Here is a 14148-nt window from a genome sequence, read left to right as displayed (position 1 = left end):
TAATTGGTCAAACATATGCATTAGAGATCGCACAAAATACAAGTCTGTTTAACAAAAAAGAATGGAGAAAGTACATACTTTTGAAACTCTCAATAAGGTCATTGAAATTCAAATGTAGAAATCTCTAGAAAAATGTAAAACAAAAGTTAATTATAACAAAAAATAATTAAATAATAAAGTTCTTATACAAATTAATAATTTTACAAAAAAAAAAAAAAAAACAAAAAAAAAAAAACCAATATATTAGAGTTAAGGAGGGAAAATCCCCTCCAAAAAAGACTCTGCTTTAGTATAGGTATATAGATAGATACTCGGTTAGTAAAATACAAAAAAAAAAACCGATACTTGTTGCTATAATTGTGTAAAAAAAAAAAAAAAAAAAAAAAAAAAAAAAAATGGTCAAATGCATGATTTGTGATTGATTTTTCAGGATCATTCATATTTTATTTTAGTAAATAAGTGAAATAAGAAGAAAATATATATATATATATATATTCTATTTTTTATAATTTTGTTCAGAATATACTTGCAACACTGTTTAAAAATGGAAATGTAACAATACTTGCAACACTCAATAATTAGGTTTCTTTTAATACTTACAACACTTCTTTAAAATGTAAATGTAACAATACTTGCAACACACTTGAAAGTTATACTACTTTCCTTATTTGAAGCTCATGAGTACCCACTAAATTATATTCCTAACACCCTCACTCTAACCTCAAACGAGCAAATTCAAGTTTATCACTCGATAAACTTAAAATGTTCATCAAGGGATATAAAATGTACTTAAAGGTTTTTAGTTAGAGGTAAAATAACATTGACACTAACTTTCATATTGACAACGTTAGTAAGTGAAATTGGAGATCTTCGGTAACATTTTCTCTCTTTTGCCCAATTTCTTTTTTTCTTTTTTTTTTTTTTTTTTTCCCCTTTTAATTGTTCCAATGGAGGAATTAAAGCTCATGAGTAGCTTTAATGGAGGAGGACGATTAAACCCTACCCTACAGGATTAAACATATTCTTAATTTCTCTATTTTTCTTAGGATTTTAGTTTAATTTGACAGCAAAGCCGTTGGAATCCAGTGGAGAAAATGGTAGTTGACCATTGAAGCTCACTAATTCCTCCATTGAAGCTCATGATTGATTGAGCTTAGAGGTATTGTTCTAAATTTCTGTTGCACCTCCTTGTTTCAATGGAGAAAGCTCTCTTACACTGTTAATTTTTGTCCAACAATGACAAGTGGCAAAAAGGAGAGAAATTATTTATTTAATGACAACATGATTTTCAAGATCAAATATTTATAGTTGTTGTTGCCTACACCCCCCTTTAGGCGTCATTGCCTACCCCCCCCCCCCCCCCCCCCCCAAAAAAAAAAAAAACTAAATTACCATAGAACCTACAACCCCTCCCCCTTTAATTTTCTATATTTTCTCTCTCCTCATAATTTTACCAATTTCTCTCTCTTAAACTACCAAAATCTTCTATATATTTCTTGAAAAATAAATCAAAATGCTCTTAGGTCTCTACTTGTAAAAGAAAAAAAATCAAGAAATCGAAGAAAATTTCTACAAAAGAACGACCATCAATCAAATTGTAAGTTGATGATTTTGTTTATTTTTCGAAAAAAAAAATCAAACCCTAACTTTTTATTTGCCTTATTCTTCAATAATATGATATTTCAATAGTAGTAGTTTACGATTTCTTATAATTTTACTTGGTAATAATGATTTCTTAAGATTATAGTAGAATAATGTTTTATATACTTTGTTTTAAGTTGATTTAAATTGTGTTGTGTGTTATTAGCTTATACAATTACTGGACTAAAAATTTAAAATAGAGTTCAATTGCCCTAATATATATAATGAATGATTTGATTTATTTATAGAAATGTAAATTTAGTTCATTTTTAGTTTGGTAAATGTTCATTTATATACTACTATATGGTCATTTACTTATTATTAAATAATCATTAGAATTCTTCACATATCTAATAAGAATTTCAATTAGATTTTGTGATTTCTCATAGTTTTTAATGGAAATGATTCTTATTATAATAACTGAATTATGTTATAAGAATTTTCCATAATATATTATAATTTAATTAAAATTGTTATTCGGTGAATTTTGACTATTATATTTTTTCTATTGTAAATGTTCATTTTAGATGGACTTTATGCTCATTTGTGGAAGAATTAATATTCAAATTATAATTGCAAAAAAGAAAAAAAAAAACACAAATTATAAATTTATAATAACTAAAATTAAAGACAAATTATCAATTTGATTTATGACATTGAAGCGTCAATTATTATTTAATATTACTTATTTTATCGCTAAAAAGTGTTATTTCACGAGTTTAGTATCTATCATAAATGTTCCTTTTAGATGGAAAAAAATATATCATTTTAAATGGAATTCATATTCATTTAGGATCATTTTCATATTAATATATGTTCATTTAAATTTGATACATGTTCATTCTCTTTGCATTACATGTTCGTTCTTATATGGAAAGACGTTAATTTGCATAATCAATATTTATTTTTATATCTAAGCATATTCATTAATTTTATACTTTTTCATTCTCATATTAAAAGTAATTGTTTCAATTTTTTAATACTTGTTTCTTATTTTATATTAAAAAAATGCTTAATCAAATTTTTTTTTATTGAAAATGTTCATTTGACTTTTGGTTTATGTTAATTTAGAATATTTGTTCATTTTCTAGCAATGTGTTCAAATTTAATTTGTTTCTGTGAATGATTTAATTGTCATATTTTTTTTAATGGAAAAGATTTAAATGTTCATTTAGATACAATACATGTTCACTTATATTTTATACATTCTCATTCTCATATATTTGAAAGTTTTTTATATCTTTATAGTGTGTTCATTTCTGGATTCTAATTATCATTCATGAGTAAATGTTCAATTTTGAATATAATCCTTATATTTTACATACTTTTGTTTGGAATGTGTTGTCATTATTTTTATTTTTATTTTTATTTATTTATTTTTTTTTTTTTTGAAAAACTTGATCGATCGCTCATTGTACAAGATAATCAAGTAAGGAAGTATATGACTAGAGTTGCAACGAGGATACACACGCGCGCGCGCGCACACACACTTTATTATATCAAATGTAACAAATAATGTTCATTTAGCAAGACACATATGTACATTTGGTTCAATTTCATGTTTATGGAACAATTACATGTAATAGTATAATTGTATAGAAATGTGTAATTAAATTAAATTTATTTTATATTGGAAATTATTTGTTAACAACGTTTTATTTAAATAAATAGAAATCTAAGACGTATGTATTTGCATACATCTTACTATGAAACTTACACATATCTCTTAAAATGAACATTTGATGATACAAAAATGAACATATGTTGAAACACGAATAAACAAAAATGAACATTGGATGATGCAATACTTCTAATAATAAAAATGATTAAAACACAGTAATCCTTATAAATAAATTTGCTCTCATTTTTATTTGTAAAAAATTATTAAAATTCAATTTAAAATATATATTAATTTGAACAAAAAACTCCTTGTTATAAAAATGAACATCTTATGACACACAAATGAACATTTACCAATACATAAATGAACATTTTATAAAAATTTGCAGAAAATTCGTAAATGAAAAGGGGTAGGGGGTAGAACACACGCGGAGGGTAGGGGGGTGTGAAGCATAGTTAAAATTTGTAAAATATTTACTAGAATGCCATTTGATAAACATGAAAATGTTTAATATGTGAGCAACTTGGGCTTGCTCAACCTCAAACCTACTAAATTAAATCATTTGAACTATACTGTGAAAAAATACGTGTTGCAAATATGAAAAAACAAAGGAAATATTTTTTTTATTATTATTATGATTAAAAATAGTATTAAATAGATAATAACCAATTTTTATATACTTTCTTTTACTATTTCTATTCTTGAAAGTTCTGAACCACTTTAGTAGAGGAATTCATACTAAATTTTGTTCATCGCAATCAGTTATTCACTATCTTCAGCTTAAATAATTATTGCATGTTTATTGTCTTCAACAAACCCCTAACACTAATAAATATTACCGTAAAAAACTGCCAAATTATAATTAAAATAATAATAATAAATAAATAAAAGAAGGTATGTCTTAGCGTGTCTAAACTCTGAACCTACCTTGCTTAAACTTATTTCATTTTGTCCATCGAGTGTAAAATCCTAGCGCTCAAAACTAAGGGCAGGACCGCAGGAAAGTAGAAGAAACAGAAGGCACATCATGTGACAAATTTACACAAAATGGAACTCAACTTACAACCCTCAGCACAAAAGGAGTTGAAGAACTTAAAACATCATAGCAGCAGCAGCAGCAGCAGTCTCCACTCTTCAGAAGAAAAATTGCAAAAAGAATTAGATACAATTAGATTAAACTTTAAACAACCCGTCAGCCAAATCTGCCCGATATTGCCATTTATGTGTCCAACCAGCAGTTGATATTCCCTCCCATAAATTACGTTTTCCCCAGTTTCTGGAGACAGTATATGTTCATCCTCCTCTAGGTTTTTTACCCTGGAATGTGCAAGTGCAACACTGAATTAATAATCCACATCATAGTTCATAGCACTCTATTATCACAGTTCAACCAAAGACCGGAAATATACAGCCAACTCTCACCCTCCTAAATGCTTTCAGAATACACTTCGAGACAATGAAACAGTCTTAATACTTCTTGGTAAAATATTACAGTATTAAAATTCATTCATATGAAGACACAGAAGAGCATCAAATGAGGTAAAAATAATATTGTTGTTTGCTGTATTAGTCAAAGATGAAGCCAAACACAAAGCATATATGGTGTTTCCAAAAAATACCATACAACCAGAAAACGGGGAGATCATCAGAGTGATGATGCAGATATACATTTAGGAGGGGAAAAGGAGATCTAAAATCTTCATGATATTCATGGAATATCGGTGTTGGCCTTTCCAACCAAATAAAGGTGATTCAGTTCTGCTATCATAATTTGAACAAAATGGGGCAGATAAAGATATCCTGCTACTGAATTGACCCTATTTTAAAGCAATAAAAGTTCCAAATTCCTGAAACATTCATATTCTATTTCCGGATTCCAGCTACTGATCAGAAATTTGGATAATCAGTCAAAATTCACCACCACCAAACCCAAAATTTCTACAGCCAAACAGAGACACAATCAATTGGTCCTTGCCGCATCATAAACCATGAACTAACCTTATAAGTAAAATTAGCAACTAAAAGATGCTGATCTAAGCAAAAGCTTTTTTCTGTCTGACATATTTGATTATTTCATATGCAATACTGTAATAAATCTCATGTATCAAATTATACTCCATTCCTTTCATAAGGTTAACACGGTTACGAATTACCACTACCTTTTCTGAAATAAGTCACTTTTTACCAAAGAAACCAATAATAAGCTCGAAATAAATTTGAAAATTTGTAATGAAATAATGTACTTCGCATAAATCTTGCTACGTTTACCTTTGAATTTTTTTCAAAAGACACTCTTGTTATTAACTCTAACAATGTATAGTAAAGAAGAGAAAAAACGTGGACAAATTTTGTTTGAGAAAAGCCATATATTTACTAGGACCTATAATACTTTTGTTGCCATGGTCATTCTAATGTCTTTCAATAAATGAACAGACAAAGGTTAGGTTCTTTCCTCGGATACTCCAGATATCCTATAATTAAGTCACCTATGAGTGCATTGCCTGAGAACAAGATGACTTCATCCTTTTACCAATTCTTTATTACTAGCCAAAACATCATACACAATCAATAAGAACCTATTTTGTTCATCAGAGAGGCAATTATAATTGTTTGTGATTTTTTATGTATGCACTTCATTGTGCATGCACAGACAAACCTCAACGGATGAGAAAGGAACAAAAAAAAAAAAATTTGTCCTCTAGATTTAGTCAATTCAAAGACAAAGTGCACAATGAATAAAAGGTGTTCTCAAACAATACCAAAAGACGAGGTGAGCGTCGAGGAGATAGGAAGAGATGAGGTGATTTGGCGCCTTTTCCATGATCAAGTTTTTTAGTATCTCCGTTGACTTCTCTAAGTGGGAGTGGCGATTTACTTCTGCTAGAACCTGAGGAAACTGGAGCAGATAAAGAGATACTGGTACAATCTTGATCTTGATTTATGAAGTTAGACATTGGCCCTGAGAAACAAAGAAGAGTCCCATACATCAGAATATTCAACCAAATAATATGCTGAGATAACTGATGCAGGAGATTTGTATTAGCATTTCAAATCAAGCAAAAAGTGAAGAGCTCCAAAAAATGTAGCAACAGGCCAACAATAAGTTTGTAAGTTAGTTAACCATCATAGAATCATGTGACTGTTATACAAAACTTCCACACATGGGAAAAAAATTGTCAGGTCTACCATCTATACTTCAAACGAGGGATACCATTACAGGTTTGAGAGTACCTGCTGATGTAGCCTGGAATTTCTCTCTCAAAATTCTAACAAATCTGAATAGTTCATTGCTCTTGTTTAACTCATGGACCAGCTCTTCAGTATCTTTTAAGTGTGGCTTAGAACCAAGCACTGCAAAAACATGTTCATCACAAGTAAAGACAATAGTCAATAAACAAAATTATTACCTATCCCAATAATATGCTTCACATTCTTTACACCACAGCACTTACAAGTATACTTTTCATTCGCATGGCGAACGGTGAAAGAATACTCCTCAGCTGGACATTTTTTGTTGATGTTAGTAAATGTGAATGTAACACCTGCCCCAAAAAAACATTTACTAGAGTTATAATTACAGCGTAGCAACAAGAACGAATGCTCCACAAACAATTAAAATACTTAAAATTACCATGTCCTCCATCAATACGGAAACCAAGTACCCTGTTGTACCATGTAAATGCCTCTTGTATTTCTTCTCTGTTCCTAGAAGCTTCCTGACTATTCTCTTCAGATTCAGCCATAGCTATTGAAAATACAAAACAAAAGGAAGAATAAGATTTAGAAATCTCAAGAATTAAAACAAAAACATTACAAAATAAAACCCGTAAACAATAAAATTTGTTACTGAATCTATGAGTTTGAATTTATCTGTATTGTACTAAATAAGGGATGATCTCACTTAAATGATCAATTCCACTTCGCTCTTCTTGTTTTGTAAAGTTTTCAACATTCAAGTGTGAATAATGACACTCTGTTTGTCGGGGACTCAGGGTCACCATAAGGTAAATGCTAGGAAAATCTTCAGGATAACCATATATATGCTCACAAACCTTATAGAAGGAGGGTAACCCATAGTAGGAAAAGGCATTTTACTTTCTATAGAATTTTATTTTCAGCAAAGCACATAAGAAGAGTACAAACATTAACTTTATGGTTAGCTATTTGTGGTTTAATATGCACAAATTAATAGGCCCTTAATCATCTACATTAAATTACATCAAAGTGCTGCTATAAGCCTATAACAAGAGACAAATGAGCATTGAATACAAACTACTCCCTCTTATCCTAAATGTTATTTCTATTTGGAATCTATAAACTATTCACATTTTAAGAGAATCTTCTAAATTCTCTCCAATATAAAAGAAAAAAATATGGTCAAGTGGGGTCTTGTTTGATTCATCTCAATGATTACTTTTTAAAATATCAAACTTTTATAATTTTTAATAACATATAGTTCAAGATAAAAATGATTAGAAATGTGCATGAGCAAAGATGTCAAAAAGAAATTGGAAGAACTTGCAACGAACACCAAGAGCAGGCCACATGACATTATCACATATGTGAGAAGGGGTAAGAAAGACACAATGAGTTGTTAAGGGGAGAGGTAGTGGAGCAGCATCCAAGTCAGTGAGCAGCAACACCAGGACTGCTGTAAAGAAGGGAGTAGCATATCAAATAATGATAGCTGCAGCTTTTGTCTTTTCTCTATTTTTGGCTGCTTATGTATATATTAAAAGGAGCAAGAACTTGCTAAGGTAGCTTAATTATTATAGTATTTAGTTGAGTACAGATTTGTGGCCAATCCACAAACGACCATTATATGCAAAATCATAATTATCTACACACTCCCAACCTCTACAAATCTTCTCACAAACTTTTTTGCTATTTTCTTTCTTTACTCTTGTTTCACAAAAAACACACAAATCTATTTTCTTTTTAAAAGAGTTTTCTCTCTTTTTGTTTGATGTTGAAGCCCCTCACATTCCAGCAAATAATCCTCATCCTGCATCAGAGGGGATAAGGTCCCCGCCCTCTTGCATTGGAAGCTTTACTTTTTCTATCAATGGATTCGGAATCACTGGTTCAATCACAGGGTCCATGTGCAGCATTTCATAAGTGTTCATCACCACAACAGCAGGGTTTGACGTTTCAGGTTTCTCTCTGACAACTGTTCTACGAGGTATAGTCCATTCATTGGTCTTGCGTGCCTCCTTCTCATGATGCAACTCACTGTCTGGTAGGACTTGCACCCCCAGGTAGCTTAATTATTATAGTATTTAGTTGAGTAGAGATTTGTGGCCTTAAGCCACTAGGAGATTGGTGGCCTTAAGCCTCCATTTGTAAGAAAGCTTTGATCTTTATTAATGAAATAGCAACCTGCTTCACTTAATATGATATTTCTTAGTGTTTTGCTTAAGTTGTTGTATTCTTGTGTTTAGCTGTAGTAGTTCGCTACAGAACTTTAAGGATTGGAGTGGCAGAGGGAGTATAAAACTAGTGTACAGTGAAGCAATTACTTAACAATATAACATACCATGATGTTTACTTTGAAACTGTTTCTAGTATTTCTTTTGTACGAAAACCACTCATGCTTCAACAAATATATATTCTTGCAGAGGCAAGTGACCAAAGAGAGAAAAAAAAAAAAAAGAAAAAAAAGAAAAAGAAATCCCCTCTACATTTAACCTAAGGGCTGTGGATATTTTAATTATGGAAGAGCAAGTATGTGATATTCTTTTATTCCACTTAGTATGAAGAAATCTATATAATTATTAACCATTTAGCATAATCATTTACAGCCACATGATTGTTTATTAACTCACATCTCCATGGAGCCAAAAACCTAATACACTAACTCTGTATATACTTATATTTAGCAAACATAAATCAATTCAACTATGGTAAAGATATTTACCTTTTGACTGTTCGGATAGGATGGAAGCATATTCATCTTTTCTAGCTGCTTGATCTTGTAAAATTTTCTGAAGCTCATCCGCTTTTATAATTATTTCAGAAAGGGAGTCTGTTATTGCAATCCGCTTGGCCGCATTCCGTGTCTTAACTGTGAACAGACATAACATCAATACATAGAAAACCGCATCAAAATGCTTGCTAATAGCAACATAACTACATAAGATCTCTAGCTTTCTTGACTCGTGTATAACTGCATACTATGTATAAGGAAATAATGGTCATTCATAATCACTTAGGCTGTGTAAATAATTAATAGTCATTGAAATAAATGCTAAAAGGTGACAAAATACAGTTGGTAGATGAAAATCCATATTTCAAAACAATGTGCGAAATTGTTGGGAAATTGATCAAATAAGGTTATGGCTTAAATAGCAACAATGATGAAGCATGTACACAATAAAAATATAAAACGAGGTTAGATTTAAAAATTTTAAAAATAAAAAAAATAAAAAAAATAAAAAAAACCATGTGTATGACCCATTTAAAATACATGGGCCACCCCAACCATGCATTGCAATATAATTATATAAGGCATACATCATCAGGCAGCTATGGTATGGGTCTGGATTTTATCCCTCAAAACAACTGCTAGAATATAAGTAAATGCAAATATTACAAGACTTAGCTTCCGAAGTCCGAAGCAATTCAGATACTTATGGAGGAATCTAACTTTAACATAGATGTATCACCCCACAATTGCAACTCAGGTCAAAAAAAGTGATGTTCCACTTGAGAAGAAACTCACATTAACCATGTGCCACAGTCCACAATCCACAATCAACAGACAAAGTATTATGATTATTGATGTGCAGCAACCAACATAAGTTAAGCTACTAACCAGAATCGCACGGTTTATGGATGTGCAAGTATTAAGACATACAGTAGATACTTCAAAACATTCAATCCACAGGGCATCGCGAAAAATGATAAGTAATGACAGATACCACCATAACATCAAGTAATATGTGAAGGGCAATTGAATATCTTCACTCTCCAATAAGCTAACGCCATAATGTCGAATTATAAGTGAAAAAACCGGCACAACATGATTAAGAGGAGTACCTGACAAAGCTCTGACCAATTCATCCTCCAATTCTCTTAATTCAACTTTGAGTTTCCCTAATTTCACTGCAATACAAATCATTTCATCCACATTATTCAATTAATGATGCATTATTTACACAAAAATCGTCAAACTAAGCACATAAATATTTGCCTGTATTCTTCAACTCAGAATAAAACACAGTTATTTCGAAAATCCGATAAACCCTAATCAAGCACAAATAATCACACACAAACCCTAAAATCACAACAGAAAATCAAAATCAAAGCATAAATTAACAAATGTTGAGTGAAAATAAAGAAGAGAACCTTGATTATGAGCAGTTAATTCAGCTTTGGACCTGTGTGATTGAAGAAAATTCCCAAAAGAGGCAAAAATTGAGTCAGTATTTTGCTGGTGAATTTCAATATCTTTGTCACAAACTCTTCGAAGCTCCGACAACTTTGAGAGTACAGTTCCTTCAGGTCTGACATGGAAGGAAGCCATAAGAGTTGGGAAGAAAGAGAAATAGAAAGAGGAGAGAGAAAGTGAGAGAGATTAGCCCGGCATTTTCAACCTCGAAATTCGCTTCAAGTGAACGATCGCTTGAATTTTAAATTTTTGTTTATCTTCCCGATCAGGGGTGAGTAAAAATTTAGGGCACTCTTATATAGAATCGGAACCTACTCGGAATCGTAGGTTTTAGAACCGGAATCTATAGATCAGGTTTTGATTCGGATAATAAAATTAGGAATATGTCGCAACAGGTTCCGATTTCGGGTAATAAAATTTTGAACCTTAAATCTGTAGAGTACCCTGTTAGTATAGATTTTTTATATGGTACATGAAATTGCAACCTATCATTTTAGCCCAAGTATAAAAACCCTATATATTAAAATTATGTAAAAGTCGTCACCTATTTCTCTCCCTCCTCTTATTTATTTTTCATCTTATTTTTAAAGGTTTAATTAATGGTATTAATATAAGTATTGTAATTTTGTATTGAATATTCTAGACAATCAAGGAACCTGTTGAACAGGTTCCGATTCCGGGTCCTATTTTTAGGAACTTGTTGCAACAGGTTCCGGTTCCGAATCCGGATCATGAGATTTTGATAGAATACTCTGCTACGCTCACCCCTATTACTGATAATACTGTTGAAAATAAGTTAATCTAGAAATATCTTGTACAAAACTAGGATTAATATCTAGCAATAGGAAGGATCTAGATAAACTAGATAAAAGTCTACCACCTAGAATAATTTAGATAGAAAAAGAAACATGTAGAAGTAATTTGTAGAAATAAATCGGTGGAATGTAACCGACATTACTTGTTATAAATAGGAGCATAGACTTGCATGTATACACTCAAGTAGTCAAGCCATGCAATAAATCCATTACATCATCAACTCCATTTCCCACAATACAAATTCATCAATGACAATTCCACTACAAACCCACTATGTACCTACTCTTCCAATTTCTATCATTTTGTATCAGAGCATAGTTAATCCAAAGCCTCCACATTTATCATCCATCTTCCAACTTTCATATCAACATTATATTAACTCTACCTAAATACAAATGGCCTCCCCTACAAATACAAACACAAACACAAACATTTTTAATCTCCAAGTTAATTGGGTATCTACATTTAAGGGGGGAGAAATTTAATCAATGGAGTATGCAAATGAAATTGATTTTTTATCACCTAAGATATTTCGAAAATTATTGAAAATGGCTATGAGAAACCCAAAGATGCCAATGAAGAGGCTTCTTGGGATGCCACTAAGAAAAGCCAATAGAAACAAAACATAAGAAGGAATCATTATGCCCTTTCGATAATTTATCGTGGGGTAGCTGAAACAATTTTACCTACGATTATGGCCGCTACAACAGCGAAAGAGGCGTGGAGTATCCTGGAGACAAAATATAGAGGCTCGGAAAAAGGTAATACTCTTTAAACTAATCTCTGTGGAGTCAATTTGATAATCTACAAATGACCGATAATGAATCAATTCAATCCTATGTTGATCGAGTCTCAAATATTGTTAACCAAATTCGATCTAATGGAGACACAATTGAATATGTTAAAATAACTGAAAAATACTAAGAACTCTTACCAAAAAATTTTATCACATAGTGGTTGCTATTAGGGATGTCAGTGGGGCGGGTCAAGTAAGAGACCCGCCCCATCCCCACCCCAATAGGGCAGGGACACTAGGGCAGGGCGGGGATGAGTCTCTATTTGGCGGGTGGTGGGGTGGGGATGGGGATAAAAACCATACCCGCCATGGGTGATGGGGCGGGGGTGTATTTTAAGTTGTACCCGCCCCATCCTAGCCCCGCCCCACTTCGTACACGCCCCATCACCCACCCCAATAGGGCAGGGACACTAGGGCAGGGCGGGGATGAGTCTCTATCTGGCGGGTGGTGGGGTGGGGATGGGGATAAAAATCATACCCGCCATGGGTGATGGGGCGGGGGTGTATTTTAAGTTGTACCCGCCCCATCCTAGCCCCGCCCCACTTCGTACACGCCCCATCACCCACCCCAATAGGGCAGGGACACTAGGGCAGGGCGGGGATGAGTCTCTATCTGGCGGGTGGTGGGGTGGGGATGGGGATAAAAACCATACCCGCCATGGGTGATGGGGCGGGGGTGTATTTTAAGTTGTACCCGCCCCATCCTAGCCCCACCCCACTTCGTACACGCCCCATCCCCACCTCATAACCTTATCTATATATCTTTAAAAAAAAAATTATATACTTTTATACTATTTTATAAAATAATTAGGTGAAATAAAATATTAATTATAATACTTTGTACTACACTTATATTATAAACAAGAATGTGTGTAATATTAAGAATGATTTTTTATTATTATTATAATCCGTATTAATTATGTAGGATTATGTATTTGATAGACGGAGATTAGGTTGGGTGGGGATTAGGTGGGTCTTGGGTGGGGATTAGGTGGGGATGGATATCCAAGTGGGGGGTAAGGCGGGGATGGTTTTGGAGTTGTACCCGCCGGGGCGGGGATGGGGATAAATATTGGACTCGCCGCGGGGATGGGGATGGGGATTAAAATGTTAGGTGGGGATGGGGATGGGAAGGCCAACATCCGTCCCGCCCCATTGACATCCCTAGTTGCTATAGAAGAGTCTAATAAAGATTTAAGATCACTCAGTATGACTGAGCTAATGGGCTAAATTAGCTCATGAAGAAAAAACGCGTAGATTTGATGAGCAAACGGTAGAACAAGCTTTTCAAGCTAAATTAAAATTTTATAATAACTGTGAAAATAAAAATGGCCATGAAAATAATATTCAACCAAAAAGGAGTCAAAATAATAATCACTACTACAAAATTGGCCAAAGAGACCTCAAACAAGAGACTATTTAATTAAATATGTGGTCTCTTGATTTCAAGAGACCCAATATTTCAGATTAATGGTCTCTCTTTTTTTAATCTAATAAATAAATTAAGAGAGAGACCCTTTTATATAAGATAAGTGGTCTCTCCTATTATTAATTAAATAAATAAATAAAAGAGAGAGACCATTTATTTAGGAGAAGTGGTCTCTCCTTTTTTTAATTAAATAAGTAAAAAAACGAGGGAGACCATCTATTTAAAAGAAGTGGTCTCTCCTTCTTTTTAATTAGAAAAAGAGATATGGTCTCTCCTTCTTTTAATTAATTAATTAAATAAATAAATATTTTTAATCTGATCTAGCTAGTACACGTATATACCACTTGTAAAATATCCAACCTTAGATCTCCCTCATCTTCTTTCCCTCAAACCCTAAAATTCATTTGCCTTCATCTATGTTACACCTCTCTCTCTCTCTCTCTCTCTATTTTTTT

General features: G+C 32.4%; 1 protein-coding gene across 1 annotated transcript; it reads right to left on the bottom strand.

Annotated features, from left to right (window-relative positions):
- Positions 1 to 4287: 4287 nt before the first annotated feature.
- On the bottom strand, positions 4288 to 10910 carry LOC145568693 (kinetochore protein SPC25 homolog). The gene is made up of 8 exons (XM_081628115.1): positions 10610 to 10910; positions 10301 to 10366; positions 9180 to 9326; positions 6894 to 7007; positions 6715 to 6804; positions 6494 to 6613; positions 6022 to 6221; positions 4288 to 4579 (listed from the first exon to the last, which is right to left on the bottom strand). The coding sequence occupies exons 1-8, from the start codon at positions 10785 to 10787 to the stop codon at positions 4556 to 4558; spliced, it is 939 nt and encodes a 312-aa protein (XP_081484241.1). The 5' UTR covers positions 10788 to 10910; the 3' UTR covers positions 4288 to 4555.
- Positions 10911 to 14148: the final 3238 nt, after the last annotated feature.

This window comes from Chenopodium album, chromosome 11 (genome assembly GCF_948465745.1).
Source record: "Chenopodium album chromosome 11, dcCheAlbu1.1, whole genome shotgun sequence".
In the NCBI taxonomy this organism is placed as follows: domain Eukaryota; kingdom Viridiplantae; phylum Streptophyta; class Magnoliopsida; order Caryophyllales; family Amaranthaceae; genus Chenopodium; species Chenopodium album.
The sequence above is the reverse complement of the archived record's forward strand: the minus strand, read 5'-3'. Positions and strand labels throughout refer to the sequence as shown.

Excerpts from the sequence above, each read along its gene's own strand:
- LOC145568693 (XM_081628115.1), bottom strand. The coding sequence starts at position 10,787 with ATGGCTTCCTTCCATGTCAGACCTGAAGGAACTGTACTCTCAAAGTTG. Across the intron at positions 9,327-10,300 it reads ATTGGTCAGAGCTTTGTCAG|TTAAGACACGGAATGCGGCC; the intron begins GTACTCCTCTTA and ends GTCTGTTCACAG. Across the intron at positions 6,805-6,893 it reads CCGTATTGATGGAGGACATG|GTGTTACATTCACATTTACT; the intron begins GTAATTTTAAGT and ends TTTTTGGGGCAG.